The following is a 24709-nucleotide window of genomic DNA, read 5'->3' as shown; positions in this document are numbered from 1 at the left end:
ATAAAACAGTATACGTTAAACAAATAAACCAAGATAAAACAGTATACGTTAAACAAATAAACCAAAATATAAAAAGGTGTATGTAAAACAATAAACTAAAGTAAATTAGTTTATGTTAAACAAATAAAACGGTAAATGCGTGAACGTTTACTGTAACAATTGCGTAAAAGTGAGGTCAGCAAATTAACCTACGAGGCTTAGAAGACAACGTAAAGTTATTGAAATCGAACTCTTGATGAATAGACGTTTTTAGTATGTGCGTCTCAATTTAACTATTTACGGTTTTGTTCTGCATGTTTTTAGTTTTGCTTCGTCAAATAGCTGATGCCGGAACGTGACTGCCATATCATTATAATCCCATGATATTTCGGTAATGCACAGTTGAAAGTATTTGATATGATTCCACTGTTGACATAACTTCACACTGCGAATTTAGTAATTAAATTCTGAACAACGTCGCTTATTACAACAGAATATAAATGAGCCCACATATATCATTATTTATTTTATTTTCTAAAATTACAACACGAAGCATTTGTCGCTTCAACAAGTCTGTTCTTCTTCAAATTCTTTTAGTACGTCATGTATTGCAGGAAAACGATGATAAAACTTAAACCTTTTCTTTATGTCTGATAAAGAGGTCTTTGAAACTTTCGGAATTCAGAGTTTTTGCACCTCTGTTATCAATATATATTTAAAACAATATAATAGATAGTTTACCTGTATATAAATGTTTAGAAGTAACACATACAAAGTCCACTAAACTTGTTTCTAAAAGAGGTGCCCCATGGTTGGTCAATGGGCTTCTAACGCTAAAAATCGGGTTTCGATACCTGCAGTGGGCAGAGCACACATAGCTCATTGTGTAGCTTTGTGATTTACAACAAACTAGAAATGGGCCGTTTATCTATATTGCTTCAGTAATTTATACCGTGAATATTCCTTTCTTAAATTTTCCCTGGTGTTAAATAAGTTTGATAAAAGTACTAAATCCCTTAGAATCTTGAGATCTATGTGGTTAAGAATATCAGCGGGCAATAACCTCAATTTCATGTTCGTTTTTTGAAAAGCGAGTTCACTTCAGAATATTAGCAGACTGCTTCTTGCACGTGCAGTTCATAGTATTTCGTTTCTGCCTATGAAGTATAAGTAAATTTAAGATTAAGGTTTGTCGGTTCAAACAATTGCGTTCAAGACTTTAGAAGAAACTTTTATTTAAAATGGTGTTCAACACTTCTAAGGTAAACACATTCAATTATTTCAGCTAACAACAAACTCTGAAGTAGGAGTGTGTATAATAAGAGGCAAGCCTATAGTCCACTAAATAGCCTTGCAAACTGACTCGGTCATTTTGACGTGTAATGCTGTACATATCTATGTACGTGAAATGTATACGTGTGTCGATACGGTTTATATATATAGTATGTTTGTGTTTAACGTGTTCCTACTCACGGCCTTGATTCAAAGTTAAAACAGTCAAGAAATTTGGTTACGAGTATCTGAGGTTACAACTTAATCAATTAAATTTGTTTAAAACATTTTAGACTGGTGTAATCACATTTCATTAGATTTTATCTGGAGAGTCTATTTAACATATTATATTAATGAATTCTACAATTAGCTTTAGCAAACAAGTTTCGTTTAAGGTTTCTAAAGATAGTTTTAATAAAAAGTTTTGTTTCAGATTCCTAGTTGGATTTTAATAAAGAGTTTTGTTTGAGAATTCTAAGGATAGTTTTATACATGTAAGAAACAAATACATTACATACCTGAAAGTCATATCATGTGGCGTGTATTCCATAATTAAAGACATTTCTGATAAAACGCGTAAAAATTAAGCCTTTTCTATACTTCTAATAATAGAGATATCAAATATACTTTAAAAATTATAAACCAGCTAAATGGGATATAAAAACACAATACAGTAAAATTACGTTTCACCATCGCCAATATGGCACCATCATGTACTTTGCACCCAACGGTGACGTCATGCGCATAACCTTGACCTTAGCGTAAATATAAACCTACTACTTACATTTTAGTTATTGTACGTGTATTTTATTATAATCGGTTCTATTTTCTGTTTTCGGGAAAAAGTTAATAACTTTACTTTCACTGTCATAGTATTTATCTTTAAATTGTCGGTAGTCATCACGTAAGACGGCTATTCTCGTACTTACAATTCCGACCGTTCTCCCCTATATAAAGACTATTACATTCTACACTATAAACTAACTTTTTCTCGATTACAATCTGTTTAATTCTGTTGTTTGTTTTTTATAATTGTATCCAACCTTGTATAAAGATGAATCCACCCACAACTGAAAGTTTACACGTCTTTAAATTGTGACTGATAAACTAGGTAGATATGTTTGTTTTTGTTTTGAATTTCGCTCAAAGCTACACGAGGGCTATCTGCGCTAGCCGTCCCTAATTTAGCAGTGAAAGGCTAGAGTGAAGGCAGCTAGTCATCACCACCCACCACCAACTCTTGAGCAATTCTTTTACCAACGCAAAGTGGGATTGATCGTAATATTATAACGCCCCCACGGCTGACAGGGCGAGCATGTTTGGTGGGACGGGGATTCGAACCCGCGACCCTCAGATTGAGCGTCCCTAACCACCTGGCCATGTCGGGCTAGGTACAGTAAACTAACTGTATGCATTTTTATCCCCGAAATGTTTTTTCATTAGTTAAACATTTTAACAACACTAATAGAATAGCCATTCCTTTTCATTAATACAGTTTCCAGATGATTTATTTCATTTTCTTTTTAACTACAAATACCTTTAAATACGTTCAGTACAGCATTTATAATCACTATTCATTGAGTCTTATGATGAGCCAAAGTCCAATTCTAATATAGATCTGTCTATGTTTCCTTCCTAAAAACGTTTGGTTTAAAAGCATTAACTCTTCTCATTCGTTTAAATAAATTTAATATCAAAATGTAATGGATTTAAAGGTATTACAAATTGTTCAGGAATAAATACAGCAAATATATCAACCACATATCTGACAAAAAAGGCGACCAAACTGGTAGCTACACTATAACATTAATAAGAATTTTGCAGGAAATACACACCATCAAACTACAACAGCTGAGAATGTGGCACACGATAGTAACCAACATTAGCTTTAAGATCGCAACCCTATTATTGAACAGACCTTTACTTCACCAAACCAATGGGATTCTTTAAAATATGTGGTGGTAGTTTTCCTCTGTAAAACAGTGTTAATAACTTGCTGTATAATAAAGCCATAGAATCTAGATTTACAGTTTCTTGTCATCACTTGCATGTACTCAATACAGCCGTATCAAGCACCATTATTTACGCTAATTGCTGAAGCTAATATCACGTGACGCTAAATACTTTTTAAATAGGAGAATTTCATAGAATTTAGAAAATATATACATAAAAGTTGGCAATGAATAATAACCGTTCACCAGAATGGTTCTTTTGAAAACTCGAGCTAGAAACTGCTACTCTAGTTTGCTTGGCCTAGCCAATACTTTGTATCTGCACGTCCTTTTCCCTATAGTTTTGCTGCTCTAAATCAGCCTTCTTTAATCCGAATGACAAAGAAGTAAAAAGGGTCCACTTTTACTCTTACGTGAAGCTGTAGTAAAATTTTCAGATCGATAGCTCACGTGACGTTTTGAATAAGCGTGTGCAAAACTTTTGGTCAAATGTGAGCAGTTTTTGTTGAACAACTTTGCACGTGGCTTATACTTAAACCAAATTTAACACATAGTTGTAGATTGTAAAGATCTATCAGTGTACAAAATGTGAACAAAATTCCATCAAAATTAAGTATGTTTTTCTATCAAATAAAATTTCTGTACTTTCGGTGAGAAGTGAAAAAAAAAAGAGAGAGGAATAAAATTCAATCAGAATTGGAGATTTTATATCTCGTGTATTTCTTAATGGATTCCCTTGAAAGTTGATATGCGAAATAAGGGTCCAGTAGAGCATATCCACTGAAAATATATGGTAGTTTGAATAACTACAGTTTGAGCTACAGAAAGTTGAAAATCGCTAAACTATCACTCCTGTTAATAACACACAGTGACCTGCACGTTGTTTTGACCGCACGACACACTACCGTGTATCTTGATATGCATGTAACTTGTTGGTGTTGTCTTGCTGATACCAAACTTTGTAAGCGATAAATTACAACCCACATAACGGTCTATAAACTAAGATATTATGAAGATATTTGTCGTTATCGTTTTGTTTTTGGTTGTTTTTTAACTGCGGAAGGCATTTTAAGAAAATAATGTATTTCTTTTGGATGAGGAGATACACGAAGTAAAAACCATAGCAACAGGAGGTCAGAAAAGGTGATCCTTGAAGAAATATTAAGCGCTATTGAATACTTAAACAGAAATCAAATATAACGCTGGTCACTGACACTTAACAAACAAAGAATACAAAAACAATGTAGACACTAAATAATAGTAAAGTCCTTAAGATAATGGTTACAATTTGCCACTAGCAAAGTCATAATACCAAACATCAATTCAGAAAATACATATCTTTTGTTTGTTTTTGAGAAAATACTATAAAAAAGGGTAATATTAGCATCAAATCTGCCACAGGTGCATTAGAAGTTCGAGTATGTGGTCTTTCAAAAAGAAACTATATTAATCTGCCTTATTTATGGTCCAGGTTTCAGAATCTTTTATGTCTGCTTTCACAATACAGAATAATCTGTCATTTCAAAAATGGATACGTAGGAGAAAACGCTTAGTCATCATCTTGGTAACAATAGTTCTAGATTTTGACAAGTTTATAGTATAAAATAACAGGTATGTTGCTGCCAAAAGGAGCTTCTAGGTAAAAATAATATAGAAGTGGCCTTGAGGAAGAACTGTAAGGATATGAAACACGTTTACCTAAAACAACACACAGATTCAACCAACCAAAATACAAACTCACAGATAAAAGACAAGAAAAAAATCATAAAACGGGTTCTTCTCCATGTTACTGTTGCGTACAACAGTTCTAGGAAAATCTGCTTAACCTAGAAGCCAAACAACATTCTTGGAAAATCATATGTCTGGGAAGACTTGCATAAAAAATAATTAAGACGAAAATTTGTTCCTATTAATATAATAACTGGAATCGACTTTGGCTGTAAAAATACCTTTTTCTCCTTGTGTAGTGTTATTTTAAAGAACGTTTAAACAACATAAGAAGTAAACTAATAATGGAAATAAATGAATAATAAAACAATGAGAGTTAAGCAACAATGTGTTACAAAATAAATTTTGTAGTTATTGATCACATGCTTTGAAGACCATGACTGACCTCTTCTTCAAGTAAAAGATAAATCTTACAATCAATCAACGTATTGTGGAGTTAGTCCCAAAGTTTATCTAAGATTTTCCGCGCAACTAATTAAAACAATGGCTCTTAAAAGTAGTTTGGTACCCTCATATTTCCCTCAGAGTAGCCTGCAGGATCCGCAAAATAACAGGAGGATTCGTAGGATACTATTTAATAGAGCACTACCTGCATGCCAAACTGTATACAATCACAGTCTTAATGAAAACAAAGTCAAGTTTAAACAAGAGACTACCTCAAACAAAGGAAACAATATATACAAAATTCTCTCTCTCTCTCTCTCTAGGCGCAAGTAACTGAAGACCACTCTCTAGTCAACAAAAGGCGTCTTACCCTTGAACTATCACATACCCTGCCGTCAGAACAGATGACTCTATAAATATAACGTATCTTCTCTAATAGACAACATATGTCATGTCCTTGATGACTCTCCTTAATAACCAAAAATAAAGTAATGTAGTATTTTCCTGGACCAATGTTCTAATTCAAAATAAAACTTTGAAAAATTTATCTACTAACTAAGGGGTAGAAAACGCATATGTGGCTATATCACAGTATCATTACATTTTTGATTAAACATACACTAGCTGCTCGAACCATAATGATAACTTATTATTTGTATTGATAACTAAAATGTTGTAAGTGTGTTTTAGCTCCAGAATTCCTTTTAAGCATCTGTAATGAAAATGTGTATTTATCTTAATAATGTCCGACAAAAAATACAGTTCCGTGGTCGACAGTAGCATATCAAGAACGTGTTGCATATGGATGCGTCAAGAAAACAATGCCCTTTCAATGTATTGTCACAACACGTAATACGTTAACTCCAAGGATAACGTATACGTCAATAATACAGTAGTTGATAAATAAGGTGTAAAATGCAAAACGTTCCAGAGCGAAGCAGCGAACTGACAACTGAATGTCCCCTCAAATAAACGTGAGAAATGTAAAATAAACTATAATGTTGAATACACAATACAAAATGCGCCCGTATACGATAAAAAATAGAATTAATTTTAAAAATCAATAGTATGCTTTTTAAAATTTATTTTTGCCTTTACTTTAACATACTTAATTTGTATATAGATTGTTGGTAATGTCTTTCTAATGCCAAACTTTGTAAATGATAAATAGCGACTCACATGATGGTCTATAAACTATGACATTTTAAAGTGTTTAGTTGTAAACCTTTGTATTTGTCTGTTTAGTAGTTTTTTAACTAAGGAAGCCATTTTGAGAAGATGATTTGGTTCACTTTGATGAGAGCTACACATGGGTTAAACTGCCTCCGCACCAACAGGAGGTTCGGGAGGATTTAGATGGCATAGGAAAAGTGGTACTTGAAGAAAACTAGGTGCGATTGAATACTTGTACAGAAATCAAACCTAGCCAAACACAACAAATCAAATGTTTACTCTTCTCTTACATCAGAGAAAAGAATTCAAGAACATCTGAAAATTCAATTGTTTGCAACAGTTCATGTTCAATAGACATCAGCGACAAATGATTCAATCTTTCTTGCAGCATACTTGTTCGCTTTACATTCTTAATAAGCTTTAGTTTTGATAAGGATCTTTGTTATCATGAGGGTCCAATAAATTCTCATTACAATTTCCACATTGGAAAAGTTGGGATTAGGTAATGTTTTAAAAGAATTGTGTATAAATTTTGAATAGTCTTTATTTATCTTCTTTTGTTCAACAAGATGGTAAAAATGTTTGAACTTTTCATAAAGTAATGCTTCTAAATTTTAGTGAATGCTTTTTGCAGCCTATTACAGGCCTTCTCATTGTCTTCCATTGATATATCATCTAAATCCATCAGGAATCCAAAAAGATTATTTACATATGCTTAGGCATCAATTTGTTTATCTGTTGATCAATATGGCATAAACCTGGAGTATAATTCATTTTCAATGAAAAATACTTAGCTTCCTTGACAGTCGTTGATAACAGTTCATCTTCCAATATTTTTGTCACTTCCTCACGAAATGTAGGCAATACATATGAATTTTTTCTTTGATTTCTATATTGGGAAAGATGGTTCCTAAGAAAAGGGGTCAGATTCAATAACCAATTCTAAAATACCCAGGTAATTGCCATTATCATGTGAGTTGTGTCTCTCACTCCCTCTACAAAAAGCTAATCTTCTAGTTGCTAGAAATTTGACCGTTAACACAATGCGCTTTAAAACATTGTACCAATATTCCTTTTCTTTTCGAAATTTTGTATCCATATCTGTTTCTATTCGTCTTTTCAGTAAACGCCTTGATGTCCAGACAAATATCGATTCTCGGTGACCCAAACTACTTACATGCTCCTTTCTTTGTTTGTTTGAAGATAAGCACAAAGCTGCACAATGGGTTATCTGTGCTCTTTTCACAACGAGTATCGAAACCCAGTTTCTAACGTTGTAAGTCTACAGACATACCGCTGTGCCACTTGGGGGGGGGGGGCATTTCCATGTTTCCAGTCATTGAATCCTTCATGAGAAAACTGATGTTTTGTACTCCCGAATAATTAACGTGCAAAGCTGAATATCGAACCTTTCGATGGTCAATACAGGAGCCCTCCTCGTTTCAATTCTCCTTTACATACATGCTTTCTATACAGGTAATTCCTGCTCAATTTTCTATTATTGTCAAAATATTGCCTTTCACATTTATTAAAATCAAAAACATGTTTTTACAATGGTCTGAATCCAGTATTGACGCATTAATTGTGTTATATCTTTCCATTCTCCAGCATCAGTGGATTTGCTTGCATCATTAATAACATTTACATTGATAGTTTGATGTTCACTACCTGTTCATTCTAAAGATACACAAGGAGCATCAACATTATCATCTCTTGGTGTAGGCAAATAAGGATAAATTTCGTCTCTTAATGTTGATTTACCAGAAGTGGTTAAACATGAAAATCCAAGGTTCCATAAATTAGGCATCTGTCTAGTTTGTTCCTCGTGTATTCACTTTGTATATTCGACATTTTTACGCTTCGCAGCATCAATTTTGTGTCGTTTCTTGCTTTCCGCCATTATTTAATAAATTTTATTAAAACCGTAATTAACGCCTTCTACGATATGTTTAAAATAAAAATTAATTTTTTAATTACATATTTTTTAGCAGAACTTTCCATAATTTAATAAAATATCTGTCAACGTGTTGAATATTTTTAATACATAAGGGGGTGCAGGAAAAATAATCTTTAATATCTTAAAATACACACTAAAAACAGCAAAGGGGGAATAATTAGATAAGTTTAAAAGCACTGTAATGTTTAGTTGTTGAGTTGATTCTGAATATTTTTAAATTTTGCTTAAAAATAGGCAGACAATTTTCGTAGAAGTGACATATGAAAAAAAAAATCGAATTAAAATGAGTAAATAGACAATACATTTAGAACTTTTATTTTTTAATGAAGAATGACATTAGGTTGATTTGAATTTAAAACTTTGGTGTTCGACGTACAAAAATAGCTTGCCTTAATTTTAATACCACAAATACCAAAATAAAATGTATTTTTTTATCCTTGAATTTTTTAATATTTTACAAAAACATGTTCAAATATTTTATCATAAAAACATGTTTTACTACTTTTACTAAGTTCGTCTATTAAAAAGGTTTGGCCTTTTAATAGGATATAGTTTATTGCATAACATAAATTGCACATAAATAACAGAAGATTAACTAAATATAAGTATTTATTTAAATATTACACAACTGAGGTAGCGTTGAGAGACCCCTCTTAGCTTTGGTTCCCCTGGGCTCCAGTTCAATTTGCACTTGCGTTAATAAGGCACTGTATGTACGTAAAATAACACGCAGAACAACGAAAATACACACTCACAAGTAACAGAAAAGAAAAGAAAACAGTCCGAACAAGTTCTGCAGAATGATACTACTCCGTACAATGGCTCTAGAAAAAACTATTTAACCTATAAATCAAACATGATTCTCGGTAAAATCATATTTCCTGGTAGATAGCAGCAAGACACTTCTCAGTGCACGTGGATTGATTAACGCCGAGTACGTCACACACACAGTGTGCATGCTTTGAGAATGGTGTTTGTGTGCGAGAGAAAATTACTTTTTAACAACTATATTAGTATATGTTGTGTTGTAGTTTTCTTAGTTTGTGGAAATATTACAATTAGTTTTCGTTAGGGGGTGGGTGACGAGTCCAAAAATATTCCTGTTTCAGGACCAACTACCAATGGGCTACAATGACCCTTGCTTACAAGACCGATGTTATCTATTGTTGGTACTTTTACTAATAAATTCATAAGTTGGTTTTTTAATTATCTTTAAAAAATAGGTACATTGTAAAGAACAATTTTGAGTTTTCCAAAGATGTCTGGAAGTGAGTTTTCGATTAGCCATTTTCTATTGCTAGCTTGGATACCGAGTCATTATATACATTTTAGTTATGAAATACAGCTGAGTATAATTTAATTTCCCAAAATTATGATGTCATTAGGGGTATAAAGATACCAGTTTTTATTGAATTCTTGGAATTGTCTCAAAACAGTCAGTTTTTACTACCTGTCATCATGAACAAATAGATGGGGTTTCTATGAGGTCAAGGGTTGTAACATGCTTAATTTGTTTTTGAGTGACCATGAGAAAAGTTTGTTATACTATTGTCCTGAATAATTTAAACCGTTATATTAAAAAAAAGAATACATTGTGAGACCTTTGTGTGTTTTTTTTACAATAATGTGAAATTCTACGTACCATCCAAGACATATTTACTCTGAACAATATGCACCTCTAGAAAAGGTCTGCAAAATTTCATTCACCAACTTTGTCTATTTTTGATTCTAAGCCCAAGTGGAGTTTCTAGAAATGTTCAGTGCTCACAATATTTGTCCAGAAACAAAAACAAAATAGTGCAAGTAATATTTTACTTGGTGGCATGATCGTGAAGAGGAAGATTCTTTAGTGTTTTTGCAATAAACACGGGTAGTAGATCACATTTAGAGGACAGTTTCATGTGGAGATGAAATGGAAGACTTGAAGCAGGACAGAGTCAGAGACAAGTTGGTCCTGGCTTGAAGTATCACCTAACATGGACTGCTTCTGTGAGACCTAGGTCTGGTCACTCTTCAGTCACAACAATGACCCAGGATTGCTACATATCCCTATTGTCCAGGAGAAATGGGAGGGTAACATCACAAGCTATTGCCATACAGCTGTATTTAGTCTTTAATGTTCGAATATCTACTCAAACAATAAGGAATCGACTTTACGTGATTGGCTACTATTATCAAAGACCCAAACTTGTGTTCCAGAAGAGAAGATGGTGTCAGAAATGCTTCAATTGGGACAATGACACATAGTTAAAAATCCTGTTCATCAACCAATCAAGGTTCAATTTGGATAGTGATTCCTCATGTGTTTACTTCAAAGAATTTGCTTCAGAGCAAAAAAAAAAGACCTCAGATCTTAGATTACTAATGACTGTGCCATGCTTATGCTTAGCTCTATATGTCATGGTAAATATGTTTTAATACTTATTGTTAGAGTAGATCTCTATCTTTATAAAATTATTCATGTATTAACTACTACACCCATTTTCGTTAACAAAAAGAGTTAATAATATTTTTGTTTAGTGGTTTGTCAAAACTTGATAATTATCCCCTTTGTTTGTCTTTGGTCAAATAACAGACTCCAAATTCAAAGGTGCAAAACTAAAGCATTCAGTAGTTTATTTAAAAGAGTTATGTTCAAAACGTAAAATTATAAGTGACTAAATTTTGATAGCCATATTTCAGAAAAAACAAATTATCTTTGTGTTCTGGCAACCATTCATTTAGATGAATGTTGTTCACTGAACATAACGAAAAATGAAATAAACCACATTTCCAGTCAAGGTAGTCTTTGTCTGTTTTCCTTGATTTGTTCAGATTGTTAACCTTAACCATTTACTTTTAAGGAATAACTTTAATACTTTCTTATCACGTTGTTGGTTAAAGGACAGAAAGCCAGAAAAGATATTTCTATCTCACTAAGTTTACTATTGCAATATGCAGGCGTATCATATGCGTTTTACCTGATTTGATGATATATAGATGTTTTGAATATTTCGATGATTTAGGTTCTGTTTTATAATGACGGTAGCAGGTGGTCCAGAAATCTTTAAGATCATCTTGTTCTAATTTCTTCGCTATAGTAGGTGATGTTTGTTCTGCCTGAGAGGATATTGTAGTAACATACAGAATCCGGGTTAAAATGATAATACCCTTTCCTGGCCAGTTATGATATTTAATAAATTTAACAGCTGATGACGTTTCGAGCTGGCGTTCTTCTTCAGATAGCACAGCTTACAACAAAGACGCATGCGCAGAATTAGCGATTGTTTAACCTATTCAGTAATTTCGATATTTTTGTCGCCGTTAACTGTATACATATTTTATAAATTTAACAGCTGAACAACGATGCAAGAGAACAATAGCCACGAGGTGACGCTGTCGGCTGGACAAAAGAAAAATAAATTACCTATTAAATTTAGTTGTGCTCTCTTTGGTTCATATCTACTTAGTTATCATTATGACTAGTTCAGCAGAGGTTCTTGAAGGATGGAAACCTGGCGAACTACTCAGTGATCCAGTAGATGCGATCATCCGCCTGTCTACACAGGTACTCAAAGCTTTCTTTCTTTCTTGTTGTCTGTCTAAATAAAGATTGTTTTCACTAACCAGCAGTCGTGCCCAATCTGTATATTTCTCACGCAACTTAAAACTAAGTCAAGCTACCAACTATAGAGCGCTCCCTTTATTTCTTGATCAAATCTCCTGTTATTAGTAGGATTACCTATCAGATACTTGTCAGAAATCGGTTTTACCTGAGAAGTTCAAACTATCACTCGAGGTGATCAACTCGTCTCTCGTAATTATTGATTCTGCATAAAGTATTTGTTTATTTATTCAGCTTAAATTATAGAAATCCCTACTCCTTTTACTGATAATTATTTTCTGAAAATACTGACTATATTAAAAGCACCAGAGGTCACGCGTGCTTCTGACTTCAAATATTAACTAGCATTCATCGCCTACATCAACACCAACCAACTGCTTTACTTATATATAAGTGGACGTATTGGTCACTACGAGTACTGTGTTTATACCATATAGTAACAAAAGCCAGTCTTCCGAAATTGTACGTGACGTAACGTATCAGCCAATGTTAAAAACATTCACTTCCCCCAAAAACAGCAACAGAGGTTTATGCTAGAACTCAAGAAAACTGATTGCTATTACACAACATTATTTTTATATAGAGAATTTTGGCAAAACTTATCTAGAGGGTATTTAGACAAATAGATCTTTGAATAAACACATACATACGAGCATAAGGTATACACAATAAAATTATGGCTTCCATTGCTATTGTGTTCATTTTGGGTGTGATATAGCGTTGCCCAAATTTCAGAATCGCAGTCTACATTGATTTACTGAACTCGTGTAGTATAACCAAGTTTGATTTGAAAGAAATTATGTGAAGCTAGATTAGACTCAAAGAAATTAAATTGAGCATAATCAACACTGACTTGTGAAAGATCATGTGTAGCTCAAGTAATATAATTCTATGAAGAGCAGATTTTCAGGCAGTTTACCCTGTCTGGAGGATCATGTGTAGCCTAGGAAGAACGGGTTTTCACGTAGTCTACACTGACTTGTGAAGGATGGTGTGCAGCGTGTCACGTAATTCTGTTAAAAACAGGTTTTCACGTAGTCTATATTCACTTTTGAAGGATTGTTTGTTTGTTTTGAATTTCGCGCAAAGCTACACAAGAGCTATCTGCGCTAGCCGTTCCAAATTTAGCAGTGTAAGACTAGAGGGAAGGCAGCTAGTCATCACCACCCACCGCCAAATCTAGGGCTACTCTTTTACCAACGAATATTGGGATTGACCATCACATTATAACGCCCCCCAAGGCTGAAAGGGCGAGCATGTTTGGTGGGACGGGGATTCGAACCCGCGATCCTCAGATTGCGAGTCGAGTACCCTAACTACCTGGCCATGCTGGGCCATCTTTTGAAGGATCGTATGTAGTGTAGGCCAAATAATTCGATAAAGGAGATATTTTCATGTAGTCCACACTGTCTTGTGATGTGTAGTGTGTCGCGTATAAGCCACATAATTATATGAATAACATTGTTTCGTGTAACCTACACTGAATTGTAATGAATAGCATCACTCAGTGGTTCTCTAACTGTAGGTCACAACAAAAATGAGGATGGTTCGTAGAACAAGAAACAGTAAAACATAAATACAGTTTCATTTTATAACATTATTTATAAACTAATGATCCCAAATATTTTTGAACAATCAAAATAAAGATCCAAAATGTAAGAGCACTACTAGACTTTAATGAAATATATTATAACAGTATCTCCTCCTTCCCCAGATTGATCACGATTCCCACAGAATAAACTCTATCCACGCTGCTGGTAACCCGAAACGAGCGTTGGTGGGCATGCACAGGAAACCTCTTGCGTTCTTGCTTGACTTCAACAATGATAATCGCTTCACTGATCTGTTCCTTATTGTGTCAACGACTCCAGTTATCACAAAATTATGTATTTGTTTTCCCGTCGATTTCCAAAGGGTAAAACACACATGATACAATTGATATTCAAGATTCGGCAAGATATTATGGAATATTTTCAGTTGAATTCTTAGAATCTTCCATTCTACGTGAATATGGTGAATGGTCTTCACCATTTTTCTTCTCTGGACCCACGCACTCTAACAAAACATTAGTTACAAAACCTACATAGGCCAGGTTTACGGGATGTTAATTTTAATCTGATAAAAGCTGAGCAAATGCAATATTGTGAAAAAATAAGTTTTGTATTTAATGGCAAAGCTACTAAGGTTATCTGGTGCCGTCCCTAATTTTGAAGTACTGACCAACGGTAAGGGAGCAACACTAGATTAACACTCCTATCTTGCAGTTAGAGCTTAATGTGCGAGAAATAATTTGTGGTATCGCACGGATTGGGATTAGGCTCGTCAGCTAGGAAATACGGAGATTTACTACAGGGCTAAACCACGCCCCACAAATAAGACGAATTCCTCGTTTATAGCATTAATTAAAGAATAAAATCGCCTGAGGTCTGAGAGCTACTGTGAGGTAAAATTAGAATAACATTAACTTTGGTATATACCGAGAATAACAGGTTTAAACACCTCAACTGACATAGTAGTAGTTACGGCCCTGAATTCATACTTAAAATATCTGTTGTACGTTTTGTTATTCAAGAAGGCTATGACTATAAATAGAGTTCGCTAATCAGATTGGTTGTGGAATGGAGAAGAACGGGAACCTTTGGCGTAACCGAAATGCATTTGTGAAGATTAGTGCGAACACGCCAACTTTTTCAGTAACTGCGTGTATTGTAGCACAAACTGAACTGATAGCAGTTGTTTGTAGTAAACTTCAGTGACCTGAGAGTAATCGAGTGTAGTGTAGAACAAACTTATGTGATAATAATCGAGTGTATTGTGGTCCATACTGACATGAAAGTGATCGTGTGTATTGTGGTCCATACTGACATGAAAGTGATCGTGTGTATTGTGGTCCATACTGACATGAAAGTGATCGTGTGTATTGTGGTCCATACTGACATGAAAGTAATCGTGTGTATTGTGGTCCATACTGACATGAAAGTAATCGTGTGTATTGTGGTCCATACTGACATAAAAGTAATCGTGTTTATTGTGATCCATACTGACATGAAAGTAATCGTGTGTATTGTGGTACATACTGGCATTAAAATAAGCGTGTGTATTGTGGTCCATATTGACGTGAGAAGTAATCGTGTGTATTGTGGTACATACTGGCATTAAAATAAGCGTGTGTATATTGTCCATATTGACTTGAAAGTAATCGTGTGTATTGTGGTTCATATTGACGTGGAAGTAATCGTGTGTATTGTGGTTCATATTGACGTGGAAGTAATCGTGTTTATTGTGGTCCATATTGTTGTGGAAGTAGTCGTGTTTATTGTGGTCCATACTGACTTGAAAGTAATAGTGTGTATTGTGGTCCATATTGACGTGGAAGTAATCGTGTGTATTGTGGTCCATATTGACGTGGAAGTAATCGTGTGTATTGTGGTCCATATTGACGTGGAAGTAATTGTGTTTATTGTGGTCCATACTGACTTGAAAGTAATCGTGTGTATTGTGGTCCATATTGATGTGGAAGTAGTCGTGTATATTGTGGTCCATACTGACTTGAAAGTAATCGTGTGTATTGTGGTCCATATTGACGTGGAAGTAATCGTGTGTATTATGGTCTATACTGACTTGAAAGTAATCGTGTGTATTGTGGTCCATACTGGCATGAAAGTAATCGTGTGTAGAGTAACCAGTATTGACTTGACAGTAATCATGTGTAGTGTAACCCGTATTGATTTGACAGTAATCTTGTGTAGAGTAACCCGTATTGAGTTGATAGTAATTGTGTGTAGAGTAGCCCAAATCCACTCGAATGTAATCGTGTGTTGTGTAACCCATACTGGATTGAACAGTAATCGTTTATAGAGTAGCCCATATTTACTTGAAAATAATTATGTGTAGTGTAACTCCTACTGACTTGACAGCAACCGTGCTTATTGTGGTCTATTATTGGCTTGACAGTAATCGTATCTAGTGTATCCAATATTTGTTTGACAGTAATCGTGTGTATTTATTGGATATACAAGACTGTTTGGGGGTAAAAGTTACTATTTGGTTCATTTGGTGATATAATATTTAGGGATTATTTAGTTCTCATGGCAGGAGTGTTGAAGGTAATTATTTTAAAAACTATAGTTATAACAACTTTCGTTACGTAACTCGGTAAGAGTCGTATGTTCTGTTTGTTTTGAATTTCGCGCAAAGCTACACGAAGGCTATCTGCGCTAGCCGTCCCTAATTTAGCAGTGTAAGACTAGAGGGAAGGCAGCTAGTCATCACCACCCACCGCCAACTCTTGGGATAGTCTTTTACCAACGAATAGTGGGATTGACCGTCACATTATAACGCCCCCACGGCTGAAAGGGAGAGCATGTTTGGCGGGACGGGGGATTCGAACCCGCGACCCTCAGATTGTGAGTCAAGCGCCCTAACCACCTAGATATGTTGTGTGTGTAGTTCAATTGTTGTAATATGACACAGTACTTCGAACCTTCTGTATAGTATTGTTACATCATAGCGTCTCGTAGTTTGTAGAAAGTTCTAGGCCTCAGTTGGACAATGTATATTTAGGTAATCAAGTGAGTGCAACTTAAGTCAAAAAAAGTTAAGTTAATGAAAATGAAGTTAGACTGCGTAATTGTTAGTTTAGCCATAATGGACGACATTTTAAAGTGAATTTCACAATTTAACAAAGATAAGGAGAATAATTTGTCTTGTCAAAAGGAGTTCAACAGTAATTGAACCCGCCTGTGTGGACTTTGACGAAAAGGAGACAATTATTTAAAGTTCTGGATACAACAGTGGTAACCAACGATGTAACGTAAGTGAATTTATCGCAGATTGATTGTATAGTAAGAAACAGAGTAGAGAAAAATAATTCGTCTAGTCAATTGGATTCCAAAGTAACTGAATCAACCCGTGTGGACTTTTGACAAGAAAAGAGAAATATTACGAGTTTTAGATACAACTGTGATATTCTATAATGTAAGGAATTTATGTACTTTACTTTATGTACTTTACATTTGACTTGTTTTGAATATATTATTTTGTGTACTGTCAGTTTATCGTTCGAATTTATCGCCAACAAGTCACAGACACCTACCGTAGAAGAATCCCAGCCCATATACAAAACTTGAGAGTATTGTGGCCCATGTTGATTTAATATTAATCGTATGTAGAGTAGCCCATACTGACTTGACAGTAATCACGTTTTATGTGGCCTATACTGATCGTGTGTACTGTTGTACACACTAATGTTTAAATAATTCAGTGTAAGTCTGGTAAACATTTGTTCATAAAAATCATGTACCAGTTTATTAGCTACGAATCCGATAATATAGTATATCCCGTATTCATCTTTAAGAAGTAGTGCATAGCACAGTCCACATTGACCCAGGGAGATTTATGTTTAGCGTAGCTAAGATGAATCTGAGAAGATAAGAGCATAATGTAGCCTGCAATAACATGTGAAGAAACAATTGTGTTCTAGCCTTCACAGAAGAGAAGCATAATGAAGATACTGGTGTAGTGAATTTTTCACCTGCCTGCGAAGATACAAATGTACTGTATACTATAACGTTACCTCTCAATGAAGATACGGGTGTACTGTAGCCTAGTTCACAATAATTTATAACAGTGAATATAAGCAACCTTTATTGATCTCTGAAGATACGACTGCAGTGTATCCCATAAAGATCGAGAGTATTGTAGCCCACAATATTCTATGAAGTGACAAATATGGTGTAGCTCTTACTTGTCTGTGGAGACGTGAGTGTCTCACTGACCTGTGACGATACGAGTGTAGTAGTATAATTTACACTGGTCTGTGTAAAGTATCTATCTCGTCACACTAGTATCGTACAGCCTAAGTTTATCTCGAAGTTATGAATGTGGTGTAACCCTCATTGATCAATGAATATACGAGTGAAAATTTCCAACATTGTTCTATAAGAATATATAGGTTCTACATGTTAACAAGTATCTAATTGTATAAAATCTTGGTATAACAGTGGCCTAAAAATTTTAAGGTATTTTAACCCTGACTAGTGTTTGCGTGGCTCGGATGGTAAGTGGGGCGATACTTTGACCTATTTTGATGAAGGTAAACTCACATATATGACATTATTAACAATCCTCACTAAACATTCCAGTCTGGAAAGGAATTTCTCTGAACGAATTAATACACCCGAGTTATTTCGTAAACAAAATACGCTGATTCTACGCTGTATAACATATTCATACACTTTACTATGAAGATGTTTTTGAACGATACACCCTTTGTAATTTACAAAAAAAAACAAAAAACATCCGTTTACAACAATAATTATGAAGGCAATTAACAGGATTAATTATCTAAAAGATCATTTATATTTTTGGAGATTCGCCAAATCAGAAACAAAAACAACAGCGTTCTCTTTATAATGGTGTGAATGTTTTACATGAAAAATTACATATCGCTTGATATGGTGTGAATAACATGGGTGTATACAAGTTGCCTTAACGTTGGCTACACTCACAAAAAGGGGTAATGTTCTACACCAGTCGTTTGGTGTCAAGGATTTCGCGCTTAAAAACAAAAAAGTGATAATGACGTCAAAAATGTACGATAAAAGGAAAACATATATTCGCAAAAGAAATAAGTTACGTGTTGTGTCAAAAACATTAGAATGAAATAATTTAAGAAAACTAGAAGCCAAGTCGTACAAAATTTACTCATTTGTTACTAAATGTTTAAGTTTTATTTATTTGTTTTCGTCTTCTAAGACTCCAAATAGACGAATAATAAGTTATATTACTTTTTCCCAAGCATGGTGTTAAAAGTTTCAACACTATTACTGAAAACTGGCATACTTTGCTATCTGATTGGAGTGTGAAACATGAACAAATGTTGTTTTATTTTTTAACATCTGCACGTAGGTGATACGGGACACGAACTGAAAGCTAACATTTCATACTACAAAGTGCAAAATACGCATGCACGTGTACAAACTTCGATATTGTGAAACGTTCAACTGTGTAAACCAAAGACACTTATCAACAAAATAACAGAAACATTATTCCTGGAACTTTGTTATCAACTAAAGACACTTATCAACAAAATAACAGAAACATTATTCCAGGAACTTTGTTATCAACTAAAGAAACTCCATATAACAATATACTGTAACTTTGTTACCAGCTAAAGAAACTCCATACAACAATATACTGTAACTTTGTTACCAGCTAAAGAAACTCCATACAACAATATACTGTAACTTTGTTACCAACTAAAGAAACTCTATATAACAATATACTGTAACTAAAGAAACTCCATATAACAATATACTGTAACTTTGTTACCAACTAAAGAAACTCCATATAACAATATACTGTAACTAAAGAAACTCCATATAACAATATACTGTAACTTTGTAACCAACTAAAGAAACTCCATATAACAATATACTATAACTTTGTAACCAACTAAAGAAAATCCATATAACAATATACCATAACTTTGTTACCAACTAAAGAAACTCCATATAACAATATATTGTAACTTTGTTACCAACTAAAGAAACTCCATACAACAATATACTGTAACTTTGTTACCAACTAAAGAAACTCCATACAACAATATACTGTAACTTTGTTACCAACTTAAAGAAACTCCATACAACAATATATTGTAACTTTGTTACCAACTAAAGAAATTCCATATAACAATATACTGTAACTTTGTTACCAACTAAAGAAACTCCATATAAGAATATACTGTTCTGAAACTGGATTACCATGCAACTTGAACTGTAATTCGAATTAGTCACAGCCGATGATGGATGTGAAACTCTAGCGGTCCGAAATATGTAAAGTGAACTTGTGTATGCCTTTTGACATAATACTTTACTGCATGGAAAAGTAATTTTAGGACGTTTTCACGATTTGGGCACACAAAAGTTTAAATATATAGTTTATTTGCATTTCTTGCGTGTTTTTGTGGATTAAATTGCGTAATACAGATAATAATCAATCAACTTGGTCCTTATTCGTGATTTTAGAAAACTTGTAGGTTCAAGAAATGAATAAAAACCCTATAACCCGAACGCTTTCGAAAGATGGACCTTTCTTCTTCAGGGGCAAACTGGGAATCTTGATACTGAGATATTCTTAAAGACGGGCCCGGCATGGCCAGGTGGTTAGGGCACTCGACTCGCAATCTGAGGGTCGCGGGTTCGAATCCCCCGTCCCAACAAACATGCTCGCCCTTTCAACCGTGGGGGGCGTTATAATGTAACGGTCAATCCCACTATTCGTTGGTAAAAGAGTATCCCAAGAGTTGGCAGTGGGTGGTGATGACTAGCTGCCTTCCCTGTAGTTTTACACTGCGCAGATAGCCCTCGTTTAGCTTTGCGCGAAATTCAAAAACAAATAAACAAACAAACAATCTTAAATACGTGTGATTTTTAACTAAATCACCGAAAATGATTAAACTTCAGCGTACGTGTTTTATTATTATTATTATTATTGTCTGAACGATCGACTAATTAACATATAAAACTATAATATCGTCCTTGAATATTTATTTTCAGAAACAAGTTAATTTCACCACGCTCGAAAAAGTTGGCAAAATTTCAATCCTTTTAAAAGCTGTTGTTAGGCTTAATTACATTCTTAGCCAGGACAGAAAACGTGCCAGCAGAAAAAAAAACAAAAAGGTGTGAATAAAACTTGGTTTATAATAAAAGTACAATATTTGATTAAACAGTGTTGTTTAGCGATATCAGTTCGCTGTGATTTTTCATACATTTGCACAATCGTAATTTGGAATCTTCAAATAAAAGTTATAAAATTTGTAAATAATTTATAAACTGAAACTTACTTGTTTTGGAAACGCGTGATAAAATTGCTGTTAATTGACACTTACAATTAATACAACTAACCAAACCGATAAAACCTGTACTATTTTCAAGTCCGCAATGGGACGTATATCATTATTGGTAAAGCTATTAGATGAACATTTCTATATTTTCGTTGTTTCAATTGTAATAATTCACGTCAATTTTTTTTAAATTATGCCATTAATTTTCAATTGTGAGAAAATTAAATGATAATTTTAGTCATTTGTCAGAAAAAACAACTAAAAAGGTCTCTCGTGAATGCAAATACATTGAAATAAAATACGATAAGGTAGAAAGGAATGAATCACTCACTGTTATGGTAAGCAGAATACGTTTCGACCAAACCACTTTCAAAGTGACCGTCCCTACAGCCATATTTTGCTCACTTAATTATTTGTTCTTTAACCCTTAGCGTGTGAATCGTGTTATGTAATAACACAAAATCTCAAATCCATCTATAATGTCAGTGCATTTCGAGTTATATAAATTGGTAAACAAAATTTCAAAAACGAATCAACTGGTCCTCGAATAACAATTATCTGTCCATATATACACACATTTATACAAACAGAAAATAAAGAATAATCCGCTAGACAGAGATTAAATGTTGCTTCTTTTTTGTTGTTGTTGTTACTTTCTCTTAGTGGTGATAAATAGCTTTTTATCATGGGAAAACGTAGAGAATGAGATTTTAAAAGTGTGTAGCAACAGAATGTGATGTCAGCTTGTCTCAGTGTTCAAGATATATGAAAGAGTTAAGGAATTACTGTGTGTTCGTGTCGTGTATATAAACTGACTTATATATTTAAATGGATAAAAAAAAGACCTGGTACTGAGCAATATACCTCATCAGCGGCATCTCGTCTCCTCAATTTACCAGTATTGGCCAAGTTCAGATGTTCTGATGTGTATGTCTTTTACAAGCTGGCGAAAAATGATTACAATTATACTTGTCATAATATATCAGCATCAAGCTTATTACATTTTTAAACAAAAAGTTTTAAAAGAGCTCTGGACTGAGCGAAATGCGTCGTCGACAATGGATGTGGCAAATACAATGTGGTTAAAATACAATTATTTTACACTCTTCTAATTCTTGAAAATCCCTAAGAGAACATAGTGTTTAAAAATGTAATAGGCTTAATACTGATATCTTATGAGAAGTAAAATTGTAAGTTCAGATAACATATAACGTGGACTTTTAACACTGAATTTAATTTCAGTGTTTTACTGGTATGCTATCAAGATCTTGTTGCATAAAATAAAACGTTTAGGCTAAAACTGTACGTGAACGGCACTGCTGTTGTAAATCGAGACGTAATTGTCTTGGTTGGTATTAGGGTCATGTTCGACACGGAAGGTCAGATTTCCTTTAGAGTTCTTCCCCCCCCTTTCCCATGGCAATTATATTTATTACTGATACCCAGTGATAGCGCGTGCCAATACTTTAACGTTTGGAGTTAAATTAGATAAGTTTGTAGAGATTTTTACACACACACACTCGGATCGTTTCTGTGACCATGTCCATGGATGTATTTCCAAGCATTTTATGAGACACGAGTTCTCTTAATCTGGTTGTCTAAAAACTTTCTTAATTATGTGGTGACCAAAGCTGACAAATCTTGATACTTTTTATGGCGACTATACTCGATTAAGATGATAACGGTTGCATGCTCAACAGATAAAATGTTGGGTGTGTATGATATAACCTACATAAACTTAATTGGTCATCAAATTAAACGAATTCATTCATCATAGATCATCTAATTTCTAATCTCACAAAAATTCATATATTCTTTCACTTTGTACCATTCAAGAACAAAACTAAATACGCGGACAAACCAGGGAAGGTAAAGTGACAACACCCGTTAATAATTTTGAGCAGAGGCGTCGGAACAGACATATTTGACTTATATAGCAACTGTAAACTATATTTCCTGTATACACGACTCTGAATAGCCTATCGACACAACAAAAATCGAAAAAAGTACGTTTTTCTTAGATATAATGCACATTACTGTCGCAACTAGTAAATTTCTACAACACAAAACTTACCTAAAACAACACTGATCTGTCATCAAATGTCAAAACGATTTATCAGAATAGTTGTTGTTGTTGTTTTGCTTTTTTTAATTGTGAATGATTATTTGCCGTTTATACTAACTTTTTTTGAGGGGAGGATGAAAAAAGGGGTAGTATTATAAGCGTTTTTATAGAACAAGTTTTCTTGAAATGTATAAAGTTAAAAGGAAGTTAAAGCTAATTTCATTCATTTTCAATTTGTAAAATAATTAAACGTGTAAAAAACAAACAAGCTAGAAACATTTATCTAATAATAACTAACTTCTGAGCATACAAAAACATTCGATTAAGATGATAACGGTTGCATGCTCAACAGATATCGGAACTGAAAATATGAAACAAAATAGTATATTAGGCTAAAACTACCTGTGTGACTGCTTGACATAAAACATCTGAATCTGTAAACGTCGATCGTAGAAGAGACGTACAGTTACTTTCTCCTTTGTTGTTGCCTAGCTGTTCCAACAATACCCCACTTCTAAGTTCTTCTACAAACAGTTTGAAGTCCTTCTCAAAATCGAACTTGTTGGTCGGACTCACTGATGATCTCGAGAACAAAGAAACATACTTATTAAAAGCTACTCGTGCGAAAGGTTCCAGATTCAATTCTTTCTCGGACTCTGCAACGACCACCAAAATAAATACAACAGTTAAACTGGTTACTAATACTTTTACAGAGAGGCCCATTATAACAATATTTTTTCTTGAGTTCTCAACGCGAAGTTTTACGAAGAATACAGCAACGTTTAATCTTCGAGCGGTATGTCGTATACTTCCTCCAAAAGTTTATTCTCTACACTGGACGACCGAGTGTGGTATAGACGAGTGGAACGAGATTGTTTGTAGACGCGTGTTGAACCGGTTCGGCTACTTTTATTCTAGGAACAGAAGACAAACAAAAACTCTGAAAAACATTTATCTCCCAAACATAATTTTTATTTTGATTGTACTTTGGATAGCATTTTCCATAAACATTGGGAAAACCCTAAGATTCCAGTAATACTTCCTGGTGTGCATTTATTTGCTGACACTAAAATTACACGCGGTCGGGGTGACGTTACGATAACGGAGATGCGTCAGCCCATTTCGCAATAATAAACCAACCAATGGCTTAGAAGTTACCTACACGTCACAACCTGTAGCGAACTGTGCTGTAAAACCATTGCATTACAGTAGTTCAGTTAACTCCGACTGCTACCGATAGTTATATGCCCTTATTATATATTTTACATTTAAGAAATCATAGATAAATTTGTGTTTCCTGTTGACGACATCTCCTGTTACCAAATCTAGAACTCGTGTCTGTTACTAACCCTTTAGAAGTTAGTATATGTATAATGTAGAATCAAACAGCCTTAATATCCAAAGAATCAGTCTACACATTTAACCTGGTGTGTTGTGTGTGGTATATTACAAGCAGAAAGGAAGAAAATCAGGAAAACATAAAATCATGTTGTAAATAGTATTTCCTAATCACCGGATCTGGCAAATTTTCACACCAAGCCCAGAGGAACTTGGGAAAAAAGTGATGCCATAAATATATATGAATGATATGCTAATAAACAAATGTGATGTAATCTTAAATCATTAAACTTTGACTATAAATGTATCATTATTAGAACTGGGTTTTACCTAATGGCTAGTGTAGTGGGCTGCGGATCCAAAAGTCTGAATCTAAGGTTCGAACCACAATATACCACTGAATAAG

General features: G+C 34.1%; 1 protein-coding gene across 1 annotated transcript in view; it reads right to left on the bottom strand.

Annotated features, from left to right (window-relative positions):
• Nucleotides 1–24035, bottom strand: part of LOC106458518 (zinc transporter ZIP14-like) — a 49305-nt gene extending 25270 nt beyond the window's left edge. Inside the window, exon 1 of the mRNA XM_013918039.2 lies at nt 23368–24035. Coding sequence (XP_013773493.1) covers nt 23368–23688 — 321 coding nt within the window. The 5' untranslated portion in view covers nt 23689–24035. The remainder of the gene's footprint in view (nt 1–23367) is intronic.
• Nucleotides 24036–24709: the final 674 nt, after the last annotated feature.

This window comes from Limulus polyphemus, unplaced genomic scaffold (assembly GCF_000517525.1).
Source record: "Limulus polyphemus unplaced genomic scaffold, Limulus_polyphemus-2.1.2 Scaffold479, whole genome shotgun sequence".
Taxonomy (NCBI): Eukaryota; Metazoa; Arthropoda; class Merostomata; order Xiphosura; family Limulidae; genus Limulus; species Limulus polyphemus.
This window is presented reverse-complemented; position numbering and strand designations above follow the sequence as displayed.